Source organism: Anomaloglossus baeobatrachus, chromosome 5, assembly GCF_048569485.1.
Source record: "Anomaloglossus baeobatrachus isolate aAnoBae1 chromosome 5, aAnoBae1.hap1, whole genome shotgun sequence".
Lineage (NCBI taxonomy): Eukaryota > Metazoa > Chordata > Amphibia > Anura > Aromobatidae > Anomaloglossus > Anomaloglossus baeobatrachus.
The window spans coordinates 540,301,018-540,326,806 of record NC_134357.1 but is presented as its reverse complement, the minus strand read 5'-3'; the positions used below and the strand labels follow the sequence as shown (position 1 = coordinate 540,326,806).

General features: G+C 45.6%; 1 protein-coding gene across 1 annotated transcript in view; it reads left to right on the top strand.

Moving 5' to 3' along the window:
- Window positions 1-25,789, top strand: part of LOC142312939 (uncharacterized) — a 72,967-nt gene that overhangs the window by 45,347 nt on the left and 1,831 nt on the right. Inside the window, 7 exon segments of the mRNA XM_075351928.1 lie at window positions 20,330-20,479; window positions 20,882-21,061; window positions 21,145-21,268; window positions 21,355-21,452; window positions 21,572-21,662; window positions 23,355-23,546; window positions 25,119-25,789. Of these exon segments, the coding sequence (XP_075208043.1) occupies window positions 20,330-20,479; window positions 20,882-21,061; window positions 21,145-21,268; window positions 21,355-21,452; window positions 21,572-21,662; window positions 23,355-23,546; window positions 25,119-25,789 (1,506 nt within the window).

Sequence of the window (25,789 nt, the reverse complement as noted above, 5' to 3'; positions counted from 1 at the left end):
GACCCGAGCAGTGGGAGAGCGCAGTGTCCCCTCCTCCGCCCGCGACAACTTGGCATCACGAACAGGATCCTACCGTTCTACCAACTGGTAGAAGTGCGCCTTGTGTGACCGGCGGAGGTGTCCGGCCGAAAAATTTGTGAAGCCGCCATTTTGGGCGCGAAGAATTCCCGCTCGAGCGTCTCCTCGAGTAGTGGAGGCGCGAAGGCCAAAACCCCGCCCCTGTAGAGGAGGAGCCGGAAAGAGACTAAGGGGGACTGATGGCGTCTGGCCGCATGTAGCACGCGGCTATAAAAGCAGGGACGCCAGGACCCTGCGGCCATCTTGTTCCTGGGAGAGGAATGTATATGCCGTCCCGTAGCACCGTAGCCCCCGCGCCTGGAACCGCGGCGTGGGTGGAGATCCGGACCGCGCAGCTCCAACAACGGCTGCAGGTCAAGATGCAGCTCCTCTTGGAGGAGTGGGAGGCCGACATGGCGGAGGTTATAGCGACCGTACGGAGACGCGAAGAGGAGGGAGCTTCGGAAGGGAGTGTGAGTGACCCACGCCCCGGTACCCCTAGTGGGTCGGTCATCGTGGCTGCGGGACCCGTTCTGAACCCTCTCGCCCTGCTACCTCCCTCGCTACCCGTACCCGTGACCCCGCCACTAGGCCCGCTGCCCCCGCAACCGGTAGCGGTACCCTGCATGTCCGCCCAGGCGGATCGACCTGTAGCCGGAGCCTGTGACCGACCGGAAGTGCTGCCCTGGAAAGTCCAGAAGCCCGAGCCGGAGGCATTTACAGAGACTTCCCCCGAGCCGGAGCCGACAGGCCGCTCCGTGCAGAAGGCCCAACGGAAGAAAGCCCCTGTGCCCATCCCCCAACACCTCGGCTGAGGTTGTCCCGGGTTGCCGCTGCAAAGCAGCACGCCAGGCCAAGTCACCGCGGGACCTTCCACCCAGATTGCCAGTGGTGGGCAGTGTCCAGAAGGTCTCGCGGGGCCCGACCCGTGCGCCGGAGCTCACAGCAGCACCGTATTGGGACAGGGAGCCGACACCGCTGGGACCGGAGATTGCGGAAAGGGAAAGGAAGAAGGCGGAGATGGTAGCCCGTACGATCCGGGAGAAGGAGAGCCTCCGCCAAGCGACCTTCCGTGTCCGGGGCCCCCTGTATGAAGGGCAGGTGAGGCGGTTTGATGTCCGCCGGGGCTATGGCTTCATATATGAACCGGGCCTGGAGGCCGAAGTCTTCATAGCCCGGCGGGATGTTAATGCCCACCTGCCGGAGGAGCACCCAGTAACCTGATGCCGGGCGACTTGGTGCAGTACACCCGGCTCTGTGGGGAGAGGGGGTGATTTGCACTGGATGCCACGCTGAGGGGCAGCCAGGAGGCCCGGGTGTCCACCGCGTCCCCTCCCCCAGCCGACATCGAAGAGTCGGAATAAGGTCAGCGGAGCCCCGCTGCAGTTGTTCCCCGTTGGGACCACAAAGTACCGTTAAAATGTTTTGAAAAAGAATGATAAATGAAGGATCAACCGAGATGTCATCTGATTTGCTACCTGATTGTCAGCCTGCTTAGAACCGGTCGTTGCCGGCAACTGGTCCCCGTTGGGACCCCCTTTTCACATTATGCGTAGAAACTACTACGGACAAGCCCGAGAACTAGCAGGGCAACCACAAACTTGTGGCATGTAAATAATGTTGTTGTGGCTTTCACCGTTACCGCCTCCGGAGAGGCAGATTGGAGGAAGGGCCCGCAGTGGAGCCGGCTGGGGCCCAGCCACCACCGGAACCGGTGGCGATCCTCTGGGGGTTTCAGGGGTTCCCCGTGGACGTGGGTCCCCTGAAAAGGACAGAACCCACTCAGGCAACTTGTGCAGGACTGGGGTCAAGGGGTGCTGCCTGTTTGCTTAGGGGCAGCATCAGGGCCAGGTTGCTTGGGTGGGAGAGAGCGGAAGCCGTAACCGTAACGTTTAAGTAAGAGTACCTCCCGATGTGGGAAGATGTTATTTTAATTGTAATGTGTTACCGTTTTTCTATTTTTCAGTTTGTGAAAATAAAACCGGTGATGGACGGGCAGCCCGCGGACTGCATTTAACTAAGGGGGAATGTGGCACCCTGGACAAGCCAGGGGCCACAGAGAACAACACCTACACACACCCCACACTCCCGGTCAGGCACACCGAAGTCAGACACAAACCCTTGTTGCCTTCCTCCAGGGGCTGATGTCCACAACAGCTTAACCACCAACTTAAACACTTCATAACCTTGCAGGGGCAAGATCTGGCTCGTCCCCCACCTCCTACCCCTTTTGAACGTATCTGTACCGGGGTACCTGACTCTAGACATGCAATATCAAGGATTTATGGGATTTTGACAGAAGCAGCAGAGGTACCACTTCCTTGCTTCTGCACTGCATGGGAGGCAGAGCTCAACCAGACATTCTCCAGGGATCAATGGGAACGGTGTTTCCGCTTGACCCATAAGTCCGTGTTTGCCACGAGAATGCAGGAGACCTGCTACAAAATTCTTTCCAGGTGGTACAGGGTCCCGTCATCCCTTCATATGTGGTGTCCCGAAGTTCCTGACACATGTTGGCGCTGCGGAGCACAGGGCGGTACCATGGCCCATATCTGGTGGTTTTGCCCGAGCTTGACGGCCTTCTGGAGCAAGGTGCTAGTGGGCATCCAAGAGGTTACGGGGACCATAGTCCCTAGTCGCCCTGAGGCAGCCCTATTGTTTATGTTTAAAATACCAGAAAAGACGTATAAAAAATCCCACACTGGACATCTTCTCCAGGCCGCCAAGACAGTAATCCCACGATGTTGGAAAGACCCCACCCCCCGACCATAGAGGAATGGGTGACAGAAGTGAATGTAGAACACCGTATGGAGATGGTAATGGCCCAATCGCGGGGGCAGCTAGTGGAAACCTCCTCTAAATGGCTTCAGTGGGAGTCCTTTCTCTCTGACCCAAGGTTCCTAGCCCTCGTCAACCCCCAGTAAACAGGATCCTTGGCTTGCTGCACCCTCAATATTTCCCTACCTCCCTTTCAGGTCTAAGCTCAATGGATGAGGCATCAGTCCCGGTCACCACACTCCTATCCGTGTCTTTCTCCCTATCGATCTCCCTCCCTTGCCTCCCCCTTCATTTCTGATCTGTTCTCTTCCTTGTTCACTTTTCTTTACTTTTGTTATGTCTTTATTCTCAGAAAGACTCATTGTCCAAATATTTTTTATTTACAGATGTAAGGTTGTTGAGCCTGAGGCTTCGTTACGCCGTGAAGGCCCCTTGTTTATCAATATTTTATATGATGGACAGTGATATTGTTTGTATTTTCTTCTTTTGAAAACTAATAAAACTTTAAATTGGAAAAAAAAAAAGTAAACCTATACATGTTTGGTGTCTCCAAACTTGTACTGACTTGAGACATCACACCAACACATCAGTGCATCAGTTTTATCATATAGTGAGCATGGTGAACACAGCACCGTGGGAGGCAGGAGGCTCACAGCAGCGCAGAAGTCTCACAGCACCTGAGGGCAGGAGGCTCACAGCTCTGCGGGAGGCAGGAGGCTCATAGCTCTGTGGGAGGCAGGAGGCTCACAGCACCGCGGGAGGCAGGAGTCACACAGCACCTCGGGAGGCGGGAGTCACACAGCACCACGGGAAGCGGGAGTCACACAGCACCGTGGGAGGCAGGAGTCTCCAGCACCGTGGGTGGCAGGAGGCTCACAGCACCGCGGGAGGCATGTACACACGGGAGGCCGGTAAACCTGATGCTCCTTCTTTTGTGGGACAGGAGCACAACACATCTCATGCTTACCCCGCCCACAAAGTACGTCGTCAGCGTGCTAGCACAGGTCAGCAGTCTGAGGACCTAATGGTATGAGCACCACACATTGTGATTTAAAGGGCCGGCAACCGACAAAACCACGGCTGCCTGGGGTCACCAGGAATGTACCCAGGGGCTGCATAAAAAGTCATCAGGGGCCGCATACGGCCGGCGGGCCGGAGGATCTCCACCCCTGTTGTATGCACATGTATTGATGGTGGTTCTAGAGATGTATTCATGTACTGCTGATGGTTCTATTGATGGGTTTCTCTACTAATGGTGGTTCTGGTGCTTTATTCATGTACTGATGGTGGTTCTGGTGATGTCTTCCTGTACTGTTGGTGTGTCTGGTGCTGAAGTTCTATATTATTATTGACTAATACTGTACACATATAGCAATCCATAACTTGGTAAATAATGTGAAACATTGCTATGTTCATAAAGTATTGTGCGTATGACAAGATAAGTGTTACTACATTTGTATTTGTTAGCATTATGCATTTTAAAATTAAGTACTGTAACTTGCCAAATCTTTGCAGCATGCAATATACTGTCTCAGGATTCAACTCTGCTTGCTGGCTACGACGGTCATCACATGACCACTCATGCGATTTTCATAATTATGGTCATGTGCCGACTAGTTTCTTTTTTTTATTTCTCAATGACGCATAGCTTTAGTTTTTCACTGACCATTGAAAGTTTAAGCAATAGCATATGACTAAGTATGCATATCGCATATGAGCAGTCACATGATTAATTAAACTGCTTAAATTGTGCATAGGAGGGGGCAGTAAATTATTTTTTTGCCCTAGCTGGAGGAAAGCATACATTTATCTCTGATTTCATCTTGTGTATATCATTAAAATGGCTATAGATCCTGTGATTTCCAAAATCAAATACTTTTTCTTCTTGGTGTTGCAATTTCAATATTAAGAAGCGTAAATATGATTTTGTATACACTTATCAATAAATGTGAGGTAAGTAATGTAGGGTTCCAACCACTGGTAGTCTCTCTTAGAGGTATAGCAACACAAAATCCATTGGTCTGTTTATATTGTATGAAACACAAACAAAGGGACACAGCAGCACACTGTAAGCGCCAAGACATATGCAAACATAGAATGTATGAAATTTAAACTGCACTAATGCTATAGAAAATATAGTTAAAAGAATGAACGTTATTTGGCAAATTCTTGTATGCCTATCAACCGTGGCAAGTTGACCTTTCTTTGATGGAACCTTTTGTAGTGTCATGCCTCTCCGGGACTAAAAGTCCACAAATATATGGGCAGATAGGATCTGGCATGAATTCAAACCACTGTCTGCACAGCAACATTGTTATTATAGTGCCATTTATTCTATGGTGCTTTACATGTGAAAAAGGGGTGTACATAATAAGAAGTACAATAATCATAAACAATTCAAGGCACAAACTGATATAGAAGGAGAGAGGACCATGACCGTGAGGGCAATAATGAACATTCACTGCAGTTCACAGGTTAGACACACCTGAGCCCCTTCAGCTGGTCCTTGTAGGACCCGCAAAGCCCACACTGGAGGTATTTGAGCAGCCATTTCCCACCTGAGCTCTTTGACTGCTCCTAAAACCCCTACCAAAAATCAAGTAGTCCATCCCAGATCTTACATGGAGCGGCAAATCAAGTAAGATTGACAGTCATCTTGTGTTTCTTCCATTTTCTAATAATTGTGCCAACAGTTGTTGCCTTCTCACCAAGCTGCTTGCTTATTGTCCTGTAGCCCATCCCAGCCTTGTGCAGGTATACAGTTTTGTCCCTGGTGTCCATAGACAGCTCTTGGGTCTTGGCCATGGTCGAGAGGTTTGATTGTGATTGATTGAGTGTGTGGATGTAAAAACATACACAGCACAACAATGATTTTGCTACTGAGGGTAAAACATGTGTTCTTTACTAATTTGAACATGCTGATTCCAAATATGAACTCAGAATTTGCACAGCACGTCCAGATTTTGAGTTATACTTAGAAAAAGCCATACGCCTATTCAGGCATTGTTGAAGGCATTGCACATGCGGTTGGAATGAAAGAGACCTATGCTTCTATGCAGATCATTCTGAAATTGATTAAATATTCAGAACATCAATGGAACATTTGTGCTGACCTCAAAGTTGTTGCACTAGTCCTTGGTTTGCAGTTAGGTTACACTAAGCATATGTGCTTTCTGTGCCTATGGAACAGTCGAGATGACAACAACCATTATAAAATTAAACGGTGGCCCAATAGAGATGAACATAAGATTGGTAAGCACAATGTTCAACACGAATCACTTGTCGATCCACTTAAAGTTTATCTTCCACCTCTTCACATTAAACTAGGACTAATGAAAAATTTTGTAGTAGCAATGGATCGTCAAGGGAATGGATTTAAGTATCTGAAGGAAAAGTTTAGTGCATTGAACACTGAGGCCAAACTCAAAGCAGGAATCTTTATTGGTCCTGAAATCCACCAACTAATCCATGATGAAATCTTCAAGAAAAAACTCACCCCACTTGAACTAACTGCATGGGATGCATTTATAGTAGTAGTTCAAAACGTCCTTGGAAACGAAAGAGCAGAAAACTATGCTGAACTAATAGACAATATGCTTCAAGCATACGAAATGCATGGTGCCCGAATGTCATTGAAAATGCATTTCCTACATTCACATCTTGACTTCTTTCCTCCAAATATGGGTAATGTCAGTGACGAACATGGTGAGAGATTCCACCAGGACATTTCTACTATGGAAAAAAGATACCCAGGTCGCTTTAACCCCAACATGATGGGCGATTACTGCTGGTTTTTGCAACGGGCCATTAGGACCACTCACAAGCGCAAAAGCAAGTGCCTGAAGCACTTTTAAAAGTACTCTGCTGAGTTCAAGGCGATTTCTTAAGCTACTATAAGTGATTTTTAAGTTTTTTGGTTTATTTACCTATGCTTCTTTTTCAATAAAAATGATAATACATGTTGTGAAACTGTGGGACATAACGATTCTGTATCTTTATTAATTGCTTATTTTAATTTTCACAAAAATTGGAATAACTTAATATCCTGACGTGCTACAAAAAAACTAACTTCAGATTTGGATTCAGCGCATTTGATTTAGTATAGCGCACATGGTTTTTGCCAAGTAGCAGACAAAAAGTGTTTATTTGTTGTGCTGTGTAATACGTATAGCTATCAAACCCATTATAATAGGACATATTGGGTATATATGCTGACAGTCTTGTCTATATTGGAGGCTTACATCTTGTGTACAGCAAAATCTCCCTATATGGTTTTGAACAGCTGCATACATAACATGACACATGCTGGGGAGGGGGTCACTCTTGCTCCGGAGAGTCGAGCTACACATATGTCGAAGCTGCTGAGCCCTAAACCATCCACCCATCCAAGATGAAGCAACACATGTGGGTCTCCAGCATGTCATCCATTCAGGATCCAGGGAAAGATGAATGAAGACTTCTACTGATTTAGTAAGAAATGGACTATTATTGAACTCCTCACGTAAGCAAACTAAGAATATTGTTTTCCTTCTCTGTAATTAATCAACTCTTCTTTTTTTGTCAATCATTTTTACTTAATATAAATACATTATTTATTTTTACATTTTTGAAGTCTATCGGTTTTTATATCCCATCGCGTATATTAAGAAAAATATATTTAAGGGATATATATTTTTTACAGTGGACAGGGGTCTTATACAAGTAACAAAAGCAAACAGAAGCAATGAATACAAGTAATGAGGGAAGAGGAGGAGCTTCATAAAGAAAAGATAACAGGTCTGTGAGAGACGGAATTCTTGCTGGTTGGTACGTGATCAAATACTTATTTCATGCAATAAAATGCAAATGAATTATTTAAAAATCATATAATAGGATTTTCTGGATTTTTTTTTTATTCCGTCTGTCACAGTTGAAGTGTACCTATGATAAAAAATTACAGACCTCTCCATTCTTTGTAGGTGGGAAAACTTGCTATATTGGCAGTGTATCAAATACTTATATACCCCACTGTACATCACTGAGGCTAGGAACCCAGGTGATACATACCTCCCTTCTAGGACTTTTCCAATGCTTTCCTAGAATACACACGGCTCCACTCCATACACGTACACGTGCTCCGTACACCTCGTACACACACGGCTCTACTCTGTACATGTCGTACCCAGGCAGGTCTGCTCCATACACCTCATACACAGACGGCTCGTTTCCGTACATGTCCTACACACATGGCTCTGCTACATCCACACTGTAAACCAGAATCCTACATACACTAAGGAGCTGATGATGTGACCCCTGACTCCTCCCCTCCATGTGACATCATCACAGGTCCTGGAAGCACAGAGCAGCCATATATCTAGTGTGCGACTCTGCAGGAGGAGGTATGTGCAGATTCCCCATTACTGGGGCAGGGGGCATTAACCCCTTCAGCATTATTTTACATTGTTTCTGTTGTGTCTATTGTATGAGACGAGTTATATTTTGGGCAGATATCACTTATTGTACAGACCGTTTAATTATTTTGGGAGACTTATGGTAAAACATCCTCCTTTTTCTTTTTTTTATGCATTTTTAGCATTCGCCATTTACTCTTCTATGTAAATATTGCATTATTTGTTTTCTGTGGGTCGGTCGGATTATGTTGATGTCTTATGTGGGTTGTTGCATTCGCAGTGACACCATTTGCTGTATGTGCATCGATACGTTTATGGTGTACTTTTATTTTTTAGATCTTTATGGAAAAGATCGTTGCAATTATTTTTATGGTTTGTTTCGATGTTTTTTTTTTAGCCATCAATGTTTTGTGTGCCGGCCACTGTCAATGTTTATAAGTTTATAAATAAGTCCCGGTGCTCGATGATCACAATCAGTTGTACTACAATCTATGGGACCAGCCACATGATTGTCCCTTTATTCTTTATGCCCTGTTTCCAGACCACTCAAGTAAACCTTTCCCTTCACAGTCAATTTCTGTGCCTTCATTACTTCACCCCTTCTTCTACAGTATCAGTGATTTTTCACCAATTCTAAAAACGATTTGAGTTTCATCATTGTTTTTGATCAGATTTTCATCCGAGTTTGTGTCAAGGGTGTGTCATGGGTGACAGATAACAGAGAGGGTTAGAGATTTGATGTTTCTTTGGTGCTTGACGGTCCTGAGGAAGAGAGCTGAGCTCCCGAAACGCGTAGACCTATGCCAACAATAAAGACTCGTTAATCTGACATTTGAACAGTGATCATTTGGCGCGGCATCAAACACCCATCTCTAACCCTCTCTGTTATCTGCCGTTTCGGGTGGCTGCAGCCTTGATCAAGTTATACACGCGAGTAAAGTAGTTGTGACTGTCACAACTGCATCTGGTGAGTATTATTACTCCCCCCTCCTCACCCCGCATATATTGGGGTAGATAGCTTTCCTGCTGGATTCATCTCTCCCTTTTGGACCCAACAGGAGCTCGCCTTCCACCCAGCTGCTGGTCATCAGTATTCTCTTAGTGCTTAAATAATCAATTCGTCCCTGGGCTGGTGATATTATTCAGTTCATTCTAGCTCTGGTTGCTAGCAGGTGGCTTGTACTCATCTGTAGTGTTGTCGCTGAAGCTTGCTGAACTTCTGCCTAAGTCATCTGTGGCTAAGTAGTTCATTCTTTTTCCCCCGTGTGTACTACTTGAGTCTTCCTTTAGCGTTTAGTGGTGTTGACAAAGGGCTCATCCCATTTGTTCCCTATTTAGGGTCCAGTGCTAGGGATACCAAGAGTCAAGTATCCGGCTTGGCACATAGGTGCATAACCTATCTAGGGTGTTGAGGGACTCCAGGGACCTGTGGCGCCCCTGCGGCTTCAGGCGCCACAGGGTACTGCACATCACCCGAGGTGCAGTATTCTTCTCGGAGATGGAGGAGGTAGTCACTGGTAATCACCACCAAATTCACTCATCCAACACATAACACGGGAGCTCTTCCACTGGGATTGGGCTAGGGTAGGTGCTGGGGTGGCCATCATGAGGTATGGGACCTCTTGCCCAGTAGTTTAGCTACCTGGGAGGCGGGGCACCAACAGGGGAAGTTAGGAGCCATCTCACACAAGGCAGTCTGGCAGATACCTTAGGATGCAGCAGGCATCTGGAGAGGCTCCGGAACAAGCAAAGACACGGACAGTTCAGGGCCTGTGGTCTGGAGCTGGAAGCTTGACCCGGGTTCTTAGGAAAGAAGGGGGATTCCAAGGTTCGCGGAGAGTGCAGAAGGCACTCGTGACCCATTCCATGGCCCAGGAGCTGGGGTGGAGGGAAACCATGGAAAGGTGATGCACAGAGGGAAACACCGGCCTCGACCTCCGAATTATCCGGGATCGGCTGAAGCCCATCACAGTGTAGCTCGGTGCTCCAATGGCAGTGTGCTTCCAGTGAGTAAAAGAACTTTAACTACACCCTCTTTGTCATCCCATCACTGCCAGTGCTCGCAACCTCGCGCCCCTTTGCCATAGGTGACTACCGCCACCATCATCCTCCCTGGGGCCTAGCTCTACCTGTGGAGAGCTGCAACACCCGAGCTGCGTCACCATCTGCCCCAGAAGAGAGAAGTCCCGCAGCGGCGGGTAATAATTGGTCGCACACCACAGGTGCCGTCACAAACAACTACTGCCATCATCCCCATAACCATCTTTATTGACACCACCGGGGTCACAGAACCGGGCAAGGCCACCGCGGTGACCCAGGAGAAGGACTGCAGCCCTGTGATGGGTAACCTCAGACCCCGTGGGCGTATCAGACCAGCTATAGGTTTGGTCAGAGATCACCATCTTCCCCTTTCCTAGACGCAGAGGTCCCCTTCCTTCCCTTACCTTTCACCGCTCACTTGATACTTCCTTGCACCTAGCGTGACAGTTTGATTGTCGTGTCAGTTTTTAGTGTCAAAGTTTCATTGGTGTTTCTCATATGAAAAAATAAAAAATGTATTGATTTTTTTTTTATTTTAGGCATCTTGTATCAAACAGTTTTTGAAAAACAGCCAGCAAAAGGATGGCATCCGAGTACTGTCTAATTTTATCATGGAGCCATAGACTTGTGTCAGCAATATTGATCTGAGACTTGGTTAGAGAGAATCTGTCACCCTTTTGCGCTTTTTTTAGTAATTAATATGGGCCTACAGGTGGCCTGAAGGTGAAATTAGCCATAATTGTATGTCTCCTGGATGAAGAGACGTTTGGCAAAAATCATTTTTTTTATATCTTCTATCTTCCGTGTTATGGGGCATGCACTTCCTGGAAGATAAACCTTCTTCTGGTCTTCATTTTGCAGCATCCTTCCTCCCCTTCGCTTCAGAATCTTTGTGAATTCAGGTGTGCGGCCGGAAAGCCTGTGCCTATGCATTCTGCTTGCCATTTCTCCCATTCACGGTGTAGTAGCAGTGACAACCCGATGGAAAATTGACGCCTATGCCCACGAAGGCAGGCATAATGCGCAGATACGAGAATTCTGGATGCGCACCTGACATCACAGGGACACCAGGGAAGAGAAGGGGAGGGGGAATCCTGTATAATGAAAACTGGAGTGAGAGTATATTTCGGGCAGCACATGTCCCATAGCTCAGAAGATAGAAGCTATACAATCGGATTTTTGCCAAACAATCCCTCATCCAGGAGGCATACAGGTATGGCTAATTTCACCTTTATGCCACCTCTATGCCCATATTAAAGAGAACCTGTCACCAGATTTGGGGCCTATAAGCTGCGGCAGTCACGAGTGGGCTCCTATATACAGCATTCTAACATGCTGTATATAAGAGCCCAGGCCGCTAAGTAGAACGTAAAAATCACTTTATAATACTCACCTAGGAGGTCAGTTCGGTGCAGATTGGTCATATGCAGGGCCAGCCTTAGCCTGAATGGCGCCCTGTGCAAAACTAATATTTGGTGCCCCCCATCCACCCCCCAACTGATTGTTTACCCACTTTCCAGGAAACAAATGAGGACCAGGGGCCATTTTTTTATATCCTAAGAAAATTGATTTCTTCAAATGTACAATAAAGTCCTCCAGATTTGTGATGGAGAATCTGATTCTCAATCCACATTAATTCTACCACTCTGAAATCATTCTTCTTGGGGTCTTCTCATCTCGTACATGCTGTATGCCTGGATATTACATTATGAATGGTACTTATGGATCCCCCCAATGGGGTGCACATGTATCTGCAGAATGAGGCGCTGCTGCTCTTTGTGGAGAGATGGTATAAATTCCTATACACTTAGAGCGGCGCAGGTCGTGGTCCCATTGGTGGGATCCTGAGGATAAATGTACCAGATGATACCAGACAAGGCACCATGGAGCCGGCGGCCGATGCTGTGTGTACGCCGAACCAAAAAGTCCAAAATACAGATGTTAAAGGGGAATGTAAGAAATTAGAAAAAATCTCTGCTTTATACATAATAAAGAGTCCTCAGGTTATATGTGTCGCTGCCTCTCAGCTAAAATGACCTGAACAGACTCAGGTGCAGTACCACATACACACCATAAGGACGGGGGGTGCTGTGTATGTGTCGCTGACTCTCAGCTAAAATGACCTGAACAGACTGAGGTGCAGCACCACATACACACCATGAGGGAGGGGCCCTGTGTATGGAAGAACTATGGCATATATACTGTAATCCATTTATTAACCAGACTGGGCTCACCCCATTTGGGAATGCTGCAAATAATTTTGTTGGAAAATTGGTAAGATAAAACCATGCCAAATAATGTAATGTTCTGCAGAACTTCATAATGCACCCTCAGCTGCTGCAGAACCTCATCATACGCACCTCAGCTGCTGCAGAACCTCAAAATACACACCTCAGATGCTACAGAACCTCATTATACACATCTCAGCTGCTGCAAAATCTCATTCACCTCAACTGCTGCAGAACCCTATAATACACACCTCAGCTACTACAGAACCTCATCATACACACTTCAGCTGCTTCAGAACCCCATAATACACACCTCAGCTGCTGCAGGACCTCATCATACACACCTCAGCTGCTGCAGAATCTCATAATACACTTCAGCTGCTGCAGAACCGCGTAATACACCTCAGCTGCTGCAGAACCTCATAATACACCTAAGCTGCTGACAATGCATTACATAGGATATGTATGCCATTGATAGGATGGCCTTCATAATGACACTAAGACGAAGTTCACACAGGACATCTTTTGTTGCATTTTTGAGGTCACAAAGATGCCCCTGCATGCATTTCCTCCTCCCAGCAAAGTCTATGGGATTTCTCTTTTGCTGCCCACACTGGGCATCTTTTGTTGGCTGTGTTTTTGAAGATGCAGCTGTCAATTCTTTTTGCGTTTTCGTTTTTGAGCCCTCCAGTCAATAGATTAGACTTAAAAACCGCATTAGGCAAAACGTGGTAAAAACGCGTCAAAAACACATTGCGTTATTTTATGCGTTTTTGCCGGGGTGCGTTTATGGTGCACTCTTGGGACAAAAACGCTGCATATTTGTGGTAAAAAAAAGATGCCCCGTGTGAACATCTCCTAAACCATTCCATGTGATGTGCAGACGGCAGTGACGCCATGTAACATATGAGACTCCACTGTTATTTTCTACCAGGTAAGGAATCTGACAGCCGATTCCCCTGCACAACCCCCGCGTGGAAGGAATCAGACACCGGCTCCATTATTGCAGTCGTGTATATTTTACTCTGATGCTTCCACATTTCAGATAAAACACATTTTATCTCTGCCGAGGACGATGCAGTCAGGATGAGGAGCCCGGGAGGCCGGTGCAAAATGGCTTCTCCTTGCTCTGCTGCCCTGGACTAACCGGTGTCTCCTCTGTGTCTGACATTCTGCACATTGACTGGTCCAACCCCCAAAATGTGTAATATACACTGTTAGGATTTCATTTGCCAATTTGAGTGGTCATGTGATCGCTTACCAGTGATTTGCAGACTGGGGGTCATCTGCTGAATGACGTCTCCTCCTGCGTCTCTCATTTTTATAATTTTCAATTTGAGAGACACAGGAGGAGACGTCATGCGGCAGATGACCACACATTGCAAATCGCATGTGAGTGATCAGATGACAACTACTCGAATCGGCAAGTGAAATCCTAACACAGCGCATATTACACACCTATAGGATATGGCAGGTCAATATTCAGAATTACATTACATTACACACTATACGTGACATGTACAGGGCATATGTAGGGTGTATAAACTAATATATAAAGCTGAGTGTGAGTGTATGTGTGTGTGTATGTCCATTAAAGGAATCCGCACTGTCGCATTTACAATCACAAAATTTTGCACAGACGCCTCATGTGACCCAGGGAACGTCATAGACTGTTTTGAGGGGAAAATTTAACCCCGCGCTTTACAGTTATTTGCCAAAAACCTGCTTACATTAAAATCAATAGAGCTGGGAGCTACAGGTCATTAATAGGAGCTGTAATTGGTTGCTATAGGCAACAAAGGGCATTCTTAGTATAAGACAGGTAATGTGTCAGATAATATAATTTTGATAGAGACAAACACAGAGACACAGACAGAGACACAGAGACCCAGAGAGACTGATATAGAGACAGAGACACACAGGGACACCGAGTCTGATACAGAGACAGACACACAGAGACACAAAGAGAAACACACACACACACAGACTGATGCAGAGACACACACATAGACTGACAAAGAGACACAGAGACAGAGACACACAGAGATAGGGATACAAAGACATAGACACAGACATAGAATCACAGAGACTGCTATAGAGACAGAGAGAGACACACAGACTGACACAGAGACACACACAGACACATAGACACAAAGACAGATACAGAGACACACAGAAACACAGAGACTGATACAGAGACACACACACAGAGACATACACACAAAGACTGATACAGAGACACACAAAGACACACACAGAGACAGACTAATACAGAGACTGATATAGAGGCACACAGAGACAGACACACAAAGACTGATAACTGATACAGAGACACAGAGGCACAGAGAAAGAGACAGAGACACACAGAGACAGAGACACAGACAGAGATACACAGAGACCCACAAAGACAGAGATACACAGACACGCAGAGACACACAGAAACACAGACACACACAGAGACACATTCACACACAGACACACAGACAGAGACACAGAGACAGACAGACACAGAGGCAGAGACAGGCACATAGACAGAGATACACAGAGACAGACACACAGAGACTTACAAAGACAGAGACACGCAGAGACAGAGACCCAAAGAGACACAGATATAGACACAGAGACACACATAGATAGAGATACACAGAGACACAGAGATACACACAAACACAAGCACAGACACACAAAGACAGAAACACACAGAGACAGAGAGAGGGAGCACAGCAGGAGCCCCCACACAGCCTCCTGCGCACAGCAGGAGCCCACACATACCCTCCTGCGCACAGCAGGAGCCCCCACATACCCTTCTGCGCACAGCAGGAGCCCCCACATACCCTCTTATATACAACAGGAGCCCCCACAGATCCCATATAGACATAAAAAAAAAAATTATACTCACCTAATCCTGATTCCCAGCACCGCAGCCTCCATCTTTCTTCTATAGTGGCCTGCGGAGGCAGCGCGATGCAATGATGTCACTGCTCTGCCCTTGTGGATATACGGTCTCCTAAGACACACGCCTGCAGCGGTCAGTGGCTTATTAGGGAGGAGAGGGGAGGGGAGGAGAGGGCGGGGAGGTTGTGCAGGGAGCCGACTGTACGCAGAGCGGAGCGGAGGGGGGAGGGGGCGCTCTTTGCTGGAGCCTTTGCATTAGGAGCAGCAAAGTGAAAGTAAACAGCTGCTCCCTGCGGCGCCCCCTCTGCTGTCTGCTAGCTGGCGCCCTGTGCGGCCGCACAACTCGCACATGGGTAAAGCCGGCCATGGTCAGATGGGTGTCTCCGTTCTCCGGGTGCGGCGCCTCCTCTTTCGACCATCTTTGTCCTCCATCTTCTGAAGCCGGGGTGCATGACGCGTCCTACACATTACAGAATAACAAAATTCGAATACCAAGAGGAGTGAGGGCCCTGCTCATAAGCTTACAGTCTATGAGGGAATAGAGGAGGCATAAAAGGTGAATGGGGGGGAGAAAAGCTTGTCATATATGTTCCAGCCATCGATTTAATAGGGGATTCAAAAAACAGCTGTGTGGAGCGGTCGCCAGCCAGAATTTATACATACAGAGTGTAAAAAGTATATGGAGACTGACACAGAGACACACACAGACACATAGACACAAAGACAGATACAGAGACACACAGAAACACAGAGACTGATACAGAGACACACACACAGAGACATACACACAAAGACTGATACAGAGACACACAAAGACACACACAGAGACAGACTAATACAGAGACTGATATAGAGGCACACAGAGACAGACACACAAAGACTGATAACTGATACAGAGACACAGAGGCACAGAGAAAGAGACAGAGACACACAGAGACAGAGACACAGACAGAGATACACAGAGACCCACAAAGACAGAGATACACAGACACGCAGAGACACACAGAAACACAGACACACACAGAGACACATTCACACACAGACACACAGACAGAGACACAGAGACAGACAGACACAGAGGCAGAGACAGGCACATAGACAGAGATACACAGAGACAGACACACAGAGACTTACAAAGACAGAGACACGCAGAGACAGAGACCCAAAGAGACACAGATATAGACACAGAGACACACATAGATAGAGATACACAGAGACACAGAGATACACACAAACACAAGCACAGACACACAAAGACAGAAACACACAGAGACAGAGAGAGGGAGCACAGCAGGAGCCCCCACACAGCCTCCTGCGCACAGCAGGAGCCCACACATACCCTCCTGCGCACAGCAGGAGCCCCCACATACCCTTCTGCGCACAGCAGGAGCCCCCACATACCCTCTTATATACAACAGGAGCCCCCACAGATCCCATATAGACATAAAAAAAAAAATTATACTCACCTAATCCTGATTCCCAGCACCGCAGCCTCCATCTTTCTTCTATAGTGGCCTGCGGAGGCAGCGCGATGCAATGATGTCACTGCTCTGCCCTTGTGGATATACGGTCTCCTAAGACACACGCCTGCAGCGGTCAGTGGCTTATTAGGGAGGAGAGGGGAGGGGAGGAGAGGGCGGGGAGGTTGTGCAGGGAGCCGACTGTACGCAGAGCGGAGCGGAGGGGGGAGGGGGCGCTCTTTGCTGGAGCCTTTGCATTAGGAGCAGCAAAGTGAAAGTAAACAGCTGCTCCCTGCGGCGCCCCCTCTGCTGTCTGCTAGCTGGCGCCCTGTGCGGCCGCACAACTCGCACATGGGTAAAGCCGGCCATGGTCAGATGGGTGTCTCCGTTCTCCGGGTGCGGCGCCTCCTCTTTCGACCATCTTTGTCCTCCATCTTCTGAAGCCGGGGTGCATGACGCGTCCTACACATTACAGAATAACAAAATTCGAATACCAAGAGGAGTGAGGGCCCTGCTCATAAGCTTACAGTCTATGAGGGAATAGAGGAGGCATAAAAGGTGAATGGGGGGGAGAAAAGCTTGTCATATATGTTCCAGCCATCGATTTAATAGGGGATTCAAAAAACAGCTGTGTGGAGCGGTCGCCAGCCAGAATTTATACATACAGAGTGTAAAAAGTATATGGAGAGGAATGGAATAAGAAGATACAGGGGAAAAGAATTGGAAGTAAATTTTATGAAGGGCAGAATAGGACTAGATTAGATGAGGGAGGTGAGGTGATAGGCTAGTCTAAAGAAATGCGTTTTTCTTTAGACTAGCCTATCACCTCACCTCCCTCATCTAATCTAGTCCTATTCTGCCCTTCATAAAATTTACTTCCAATTCCTGTCCCCTGTATGTTCTCTAAAACTGCAATTCTGGTGTTTCACTTTATCGTTACATTTTTTTACATTACAGATTAAATCTACTGTATATCTTGATCAGTTAGTTTTATGGACATAGTGTAATTTTTTTTTACTACTTTTTATTAGAGAAAAAAGCAGACAATTCAAATTTGTACTTTAAAAACAAACTTTAATTTACCTTATTTTTAAGTTTCTTTAACAGGACTTGAACCTGTGGTTGTCTCATCACTTGTGCTATATACTGCATACCAGAGTATTGCAGTAGAGATTAAAAATTACAGGTTAACCTTCACAAGAGTGCCATCATGGAAGGTCATAGCACCCTTTAGGACTGTTTGCCTTAAGCCGCTTTCACACATCAGTTTTTGCCATCAGGCACAATCTGGCGAATTGCGGATAAAATCTGATGTCTGATCTGTTTTTTCCTCATAGACTTGTAATTGCACTGGCTTGTGCCGGATCCGGCAAAAATTGGCTGTGCGCCCGCCGGAAGCAACGTCCAAAGGAACGGTTTTTGGGACCTGCGAAAAAACAGAAGGCGACGAATCCGGTGCCGTCCATGTTTTTTTACAATGGAAGCCTATGGGTCGTGAATTGACGGAATCAGGCGACGGATCCGTGTTTTATTTCTGGGCATGCCCAGTCGTTGTGTAAATTCACTTCTGGTAAAAAAAAAAAGCTCTCTCTGTCGGTCTCTCTCTTTCTCTCGGTCATTTAGTCTCTCTCTCTTTCGCCTATGATTGGTTGCAGTCAGACAAGCCCCCACGCTGAGTGACAGCTGTCTCACTGCAACCAATCACAGCCGCCGGTGGGCATGTCTACATCTTGCAGTAAAATAAATAAACAATTAAAAAAAAAACGGCGTTTGATCCCCCCAATTTTGATACCAGCCAAGGTAAAGCCACACGGCTGAGGGCTGGTATTCTCAGGATGGAGAGCCCACGTTAAGGGGAGCCCCCCAGCCTAAAAGTATCAGCCAGCAGCTTCCCAGAAATGCCACATCCATTAGGTGCAACAGTCCTGGATCTCTACACAGCTCATCCCGATTGCCCTGATGCGGTGGCAATCAGGGTAATAAGGAGTTAATGGCAGCCCATAGCTGCCACTAAGTCCCAGCTTACTGATGGCAGGTGTCTATGAGACACACCCCTATCACTAAACTGTAGTAACAGTAAATAAACACAAACACTGAAAAATCCTTTATTTGAAATAAAAGACAAAAAAACACCCTGTTTCACCACTTCATTACTCCCCAAATACCCCTCCAGCTCCGACGTAATCCACACGAGGTCCACAACGCTTTCAGCTCTGCTACATCGGAAGCCGACAGGAGCGGCAGTAGAACACCGCCTTTTGCTCTGAGCACCACAAGCAACTGAAGTGAGTTGCGCTGTCAGCAGAGACATCACTGAGGTTACCTGCAGCCACAGCTGGATTCTCTTTGCCAGGTACAAACTGCTAAAACGGATCAGTTTTTTTTACCGGATCTGTCGCATCAGTTTTGCCACAATCTGCAATGCATCCGTAGCATCAGGCACAAACCGGATTATGCCTGATGCCAAAAATTGATGTGTGAAAGTAGCCTTAAAGGTAACCTGTCACGTCCCATATGCATTCTGACCTACAAGCAGGAGCATGTGTAGCCTAATAACGCCTTCCTACCCATCCCTGTGTTGTAATAATGTGTATTATGAATGTAAAAAAAACCCTTTTATTGCTTACATGTTCTCTATGTAAATACGATAGCCTCTAATCCCCTGGGCATCGCTTCACTCTGTGGGCGTTTGCATAGTTTCCGTGGTATCACGCCCGTGTGGGCATGATACCAATGATTTACATGAGTGACGTCACTGTCAGCCCCTTCAGATCCCGCACGTGCGCGCTTACCATTCCCGCAGCCTTGTTATCAGGGTGTTTGCTTGTCGGCTTCAGACACGCACTGCACATGCTCAGAAGACTCCTGCACAGATGCACAGAGCGCATCTGAAGCTGGCAAGTAAACAGCCGGATAAGAAGGCTGCGGGAATGGTAAGTGCACAAGCGCGGGATCTGAATTAGCTGACGGTGACGTCGCTCATGTAAATCTATGGTATCACGCCCACAGGAGCCTGATACCATGGAAAATATGCAAACGCCCACAGGGTGATGCGATGCCCAGGGGACTAGAGCCTATCATATTTACATAGGGAACATGTAAGCAATAAAAGGGGTTTTTTTACATTCATAATACACATTATTACAACACAGGGATGGGTAGGAAGGGATCATTAGGCCACACATGCTCCTGCTTGTAGGTCAGAACGCATATGGGACCTGACAAGTTCCCTTTAACAACAATCTCTGACAGTGGAATTTATCAGCAGTAATCAGTGCCCACATCATACATGGGAACCTAATTAATTGGTAAGGGATTAACCTTTGCTATTTACAATCTATCAAACACCTTCCTTGACTATATGGAGCCATATTATTATTATTATTATTATTATTATTATTATCATCTCTAGTTGTACTGTAATTGTATTATTGCATGGGATCTTTATGATGTTACATCGGTTCATCTTTTTCCCATTCAGATCCCTACAATATCGGATCCTCTAGGTGGAGATCTTGTATAGAACAGAATTTTCCTGATTTACCCATCCAGGATGGATAAGGACAGGGACAAGATGGTGGAGAGGATATTACACCTCACCCTAGAGATCCTCTTCCGGCTTACTGGAGAGGTGAGAGATTCTTATGATGTTACTAGTGATGAACGAGCACTACCATGGTTGGGTGGTCGATACTAATTAAGAGCAGTTGAATGCTCGGTTAGGTGTGACTTGAGCACCTGAGTATAATGAAAGGCAATGGGGGACTCACTCATTTTTCTGGGAAATCTTTCTAGAAAACTGCTTGTGTACCCCATTGACTTAGATTAAACTCGGTTGCTCGAGTCACTCCCTTCCAAGCATCCAACTGCTCTTAACGAGTACTAAGTACTCGAGCATGGTAGTGCTCGCTCATCACTAGATGTCACAGTACATCATTCTTATCTGTGGAAATAACAGATGGACAAAACTGGAGAGGTGAGGACTCTGGAAATGTGTGTGGTGAAATTTCTTAATGTGTCTCTCCATGACCAGGATTACACAGTTGTGAAGAAGACCTCTAGTGAGTGCTGTCAGGACCCTATGTCTAAGAGATGGGGAAGACCCCTGAGTCCAATCACGGGGCCTCCACCTCATCCCCAAATAAATGAGGACATCAATGACCAGAAGATCCTAGAACTCACCTACAAGATGATTGAGCTGCTGACTGGAGAGGTGACACTGCTGGGAATACTGGGACATTATACAGTAACGCTATGAAGGGATTGCGGGGATGACGGTATCATTGTATGTGTCAGGTTCCTATAAGGTGTCAGGATGTCGCTGTCTATTTCTCTATGGAGGAGTGGGAGTATTTGGAAGGACACAAAGATCTGTACAATGATGTCATCATAGAGGTTTCCTATCCCCTCACATCACCAGGTAATAGACAGGGCTATATTATACACACAGCCTATAATTATCTGTATGTAAGGAATGAATTCAGTCCCTGTATGTATTTCCTCCAGTTCTATCCAGTAAGGGGACAACACCAGAGAGATGTCCCCGTCCTCTTCTTCCACAGGACTGTAAACAAGAAGTTCCCAATGTTCCTCAGGATCATCAGGTAGATGGAGAGAAGGTGTCATGAAAACTCCCTATGATTTGTAGATGGCTGTGAAGGTCTTGTGTTCAATCTTCTTTTAACCACCAGTACTATATATTTTATAGTTATTTTTGTTTCAGGCTGAAGACCTGACCCATATTAATACTACAGAGACATATGTGAGGGGTGATGAGCGATGTAAAGAGGAGATTACTATATATGACTACCCAAGTGAGTAGTGACCACTAAATGTAGAGAAATCACAGATTATTCACTTTTCAGCAAGGGAAATAAAATAATAATCTTGAAGATATGATACACTTAATGCCCAAGAAAAAAAGAAGATATGATGCATGCTTTCGAGACTACTTGGGTTCTTTCAGCAGGCATGGTAAAACAAAGATTGTGAATAACATACTAATGGATATTTATGTGGCTGCAGTAAGACCAGGTTTTTATTTTTTTGTTTTTTTAAAAAAAAAAGTGGCATTTAAAGAGAAAATCTTTAGTTAAGTTAACCAATATGAAAGTATTATTGTGACAGATAGAATCCCCCCCAAAAAATCCAGGACTCCAGGGACAAAATTGTAGACATGCACAAGCTGGGATTGGCTACAGACTAATAGGCAAGCAGCTTGGTGAGAAGGCAACAACTGTTGGTGCAATTATTAGAAAATAGAAGAAACACAAGATGACTGTCAATCTTACTCGGTCTGGGGATCTGTGCAAAATTTCGCCTCGTGGGGTAAGAATAATTCTGAGAAAGGTCTGGAATCAGCCATGGAGGGACCTGGTCAAAGACCTGAAGAGAGCTTCGACCAAAGTCTCAAAGATTACAGTTGGAAACACACTTCACCATCATGGATTAAATTGCTGCAGGGCACACAATTTCCCCCTGATCACACCAGCACATGTCCAGGCTTGTTTGAAGTTCACCAATGACCACCTGAATGATCCAGAGGAGGCATGTGGTCAGATGATACCAAAAAGTTCTATTTTGGTCTGAACTGCACTACCCATGTTTGGAGGAGGACAGATGAGTTCAACCTCAAGAACGCTGTTCCAACCCTGAAGCATGGTTGTGGAAACCTCATACTTTGGGGGTGCTTTTCTGCAAAGGGGAAAGGACGACTGCACCGTATTGAAGGGAGGATAGATTGGGTCATGTATTGCGAGATTTTGGCCAACAACTTTCATCCCTCAGTAAAAGCATTGAAGATTAGAGATGAGCGAACCCAAGGTTCGGTGTTAGTATCGAACACAGACTTTACAAAAAAAAAGTTTGAGTTTGGAGATCGGGTGCTCTATGTATGCAAAACATTTGACTGATCCGCTGTCTGCATCAGCTGCACACTTATTATACTCACCCTCCCTGTGATCCCCTACAACACAGCATCCTTCTCTCATTCTCTCATGCGATCAACTGATCAGCGTGCAAGATCGTAGCACTTATATGCTGATTAGCTGACCACATGAGAGGAGGACACTGCACTGCGGGTATTGCAGGGAGGGGGAGTATAATAAGTGTGCAGCTGACTATAGACCATGAATGCTGTGTGTTTGGGGTGGAAAGTATCCCATCTGATATATGATATATGTGGGGTGGTCAATAGGAATGACTGTATTGAATTCTTATGGTGGTGTCCAGAAAACTGTTAGGAAAAAAATTTAATGTTTCATGGAAATGCATCAGTTTTTGTTTAAAGTCAATCCAGATTATCACATGAGAGTTGAATTTTCACAACTGGAAACCAGATTATCAATAGATTATTTCCTACTTCGGAGACAATAAGATTATTAGAAAGTCAATAGTTTCATACATTTGTTTTTTCTTGTTAACGTAACTTTAACATTTACTTGACTATTAGTAAATGCCTTAGTAACATGATTATAAATGTGTACATTCAATTACATTTTTTTCAGGATCCCCTTACAATTTAGATGGTTCTGGAATCAAGGGAAAATTGAGTTTTCACAGTAGTTATGAGATGGGCTCACCTGGCGATGTAGATTTTCTAAGCATGGCTCAGGGTGACCAACAGGGATCGAATGCGATAACACATTGGGCAGGACTTGCCGAACACGACATGGATCAGCGAAGACCAGGACAGCAAGGTATGTAGGATAAGAAGTAGGGGTATAATCAGTCCAGACTTCCAGCAAACAAACAGTTAAATTGGTTATCTCATGTTCCTCCTATGTCCAAGGTTGGGAAGTCACTACAAAATAAGGCGCACTGGTACATCCAAGGTCATAAAGGGGTTTAAGGGGTTTTCCTATGAACAAAGTTAATTTTAAAGTTCATTTTAATCCAAATATCTTATAATAATAATAATAATTTCCACAATTGGATGTGTTTAAAAACAATGTTCCTGTGCTGAGGTCATCTTATAAATGTGCCACTGCTCTGTACTGTGTAATGGCCGTGTCTGACCATGCAGGGACGTGGTCTGGTCATACCACATTTCCTGGGTCAGGGAGGAAGTAAAGCATACAATCATTACACAAAGGGATTGCAAATAATTATCTTTGTGGTAAAACATTTTTTAAAAACAGGAAATATTTTACATCACAAAAAGAACCAGCTATGATTTTCCTTCCTCCTCTGCCCAGTAGATCAGCGGTGACATCACTCAGGTTAATTGCGGTCATAGCAAAAAGAGGACCATGGGAACCTTTCTGCTGTGACTGCGGCCAACCTGAGTGATATCACCAGTAGGCTCATTCTCTGCCAGGAGCACACAGTGGGCAGTCATGTTCCATGATCGTGCGCTGTGACTCAGATGTAGCAGAGCTGAATCTTCGTGGGACCTCGTGTGGATTATGTCAGACCTGCAGGAGTGTTTTGGGGGTTAATAAAGTGGCGAAAGAGGTTGTTTTTTTTGTATTTTATTCTAAAAGGATTTTTTCAGTGTTTGTGTTTGTTTACTTTCACTTACAGATTAGTGATGGGGGGGTGTCTCAAAGACCCTCCCCATTACTAAACTAGGGCTTAGTGGTAGCTGTGGGCTGTTATTATCCCATGTTATTACCCAGATTTCCACCACACCAGGCCAATCAGGAAGCGCCGGGCTTGATGCACCTAATGGATGCAACTATCACGGGCAGCTGCAGGTTGCTATTTTTAGGCTTGGGGTGGCCTAATAAACATGGGCCTCCCTAGTCTGAGAATACCAAGACCCAGCTGTAAGGCTTTATCTTGGCTGGGTATCAAAATTTGAGGACCGCACTTCGTTTTTTTAAATTATTTATTTAAAGAATTAAAAAAAAAAAACAAGCCGTATGTGGTTTCTGTTCTTACACAGCCAAGATGAGCGCACAGCTGGGGGTTACAGCCTGTAGCTGTGGGCTTTATCTGTGCTTGGTATAATAATTTGGGGGGACCTTACATCAGTTGTTTTATGTATTTATTTTTATTATACGATATAGACGCACACAGCGCCTATGATTGGAAGCAGTCATCTGACACACTGACACTCAGGCTGGCCGTACGTCAGAATGCAACCAATCACAGGCGCCGGTGGGCGGAGAAAGCAGTGAAAATGTAATGAGGGTTAATTATTGGCCCCAGAAGTTATTTTTACTACCCAACTTGCAATTTCTATGCACATTTTAAATAAAAGTGTTATAAAAATATAATTTAAAAGGTTATTTGCTTCAACCATAATTATTTTTATTTTTTTGCAGATGACTGTACCGTGAAATCAGAGGAACATCTCACATCTTCAGCTTTTGAATGCAATGACCTTGATATCATTCAGGTTACAACGGACCTATCCGCCAATATTCCAGAAATAACATCATCCCTTCACAGCAAAGATCTACTATCTGATCCTTTTAAACAGGTCCTATCTTCTGATTCACTGGCAACTGTTAAGAAAAATAAAAGGCAGAAAAAGGGAGCTAAAAAACAAAGTGCTTTTGCAAAAAAGAAGTCATTCTCATCATGCTCAGAATATGGAAAAAGCGTTTCCCTCAAACCTTCTTTTGAAAAACGTAAAAAAATTCACACAGAGGAGAAAAGATTTTTATGTTCAGAGTGTGGGAAGAGTTTTAGCCGAAAATCAGATCTCGTTAGACACTGGAGGAGTCACACAGGAGAGAATCCATTTTCATGTTTAAATTGTGGAAAATGTTTTAACCGGAAATCAAGTCTTGTTAGACATCAAAGAGTTCACACAGGGGAGAAGCCATATGCATGTTTAGAGTGTGGAAAATTTTTTAAGCAGAAATCACATCTTCTTAAGCATGAAAGAACTCACACGGGGGAGCGACCATTTTCATGTTCAGAATGTGGAAAATCTTTTACAGAGAAATCACATCTTGTTATCCATCAGAGAAGTCACACAGGGGAGAAG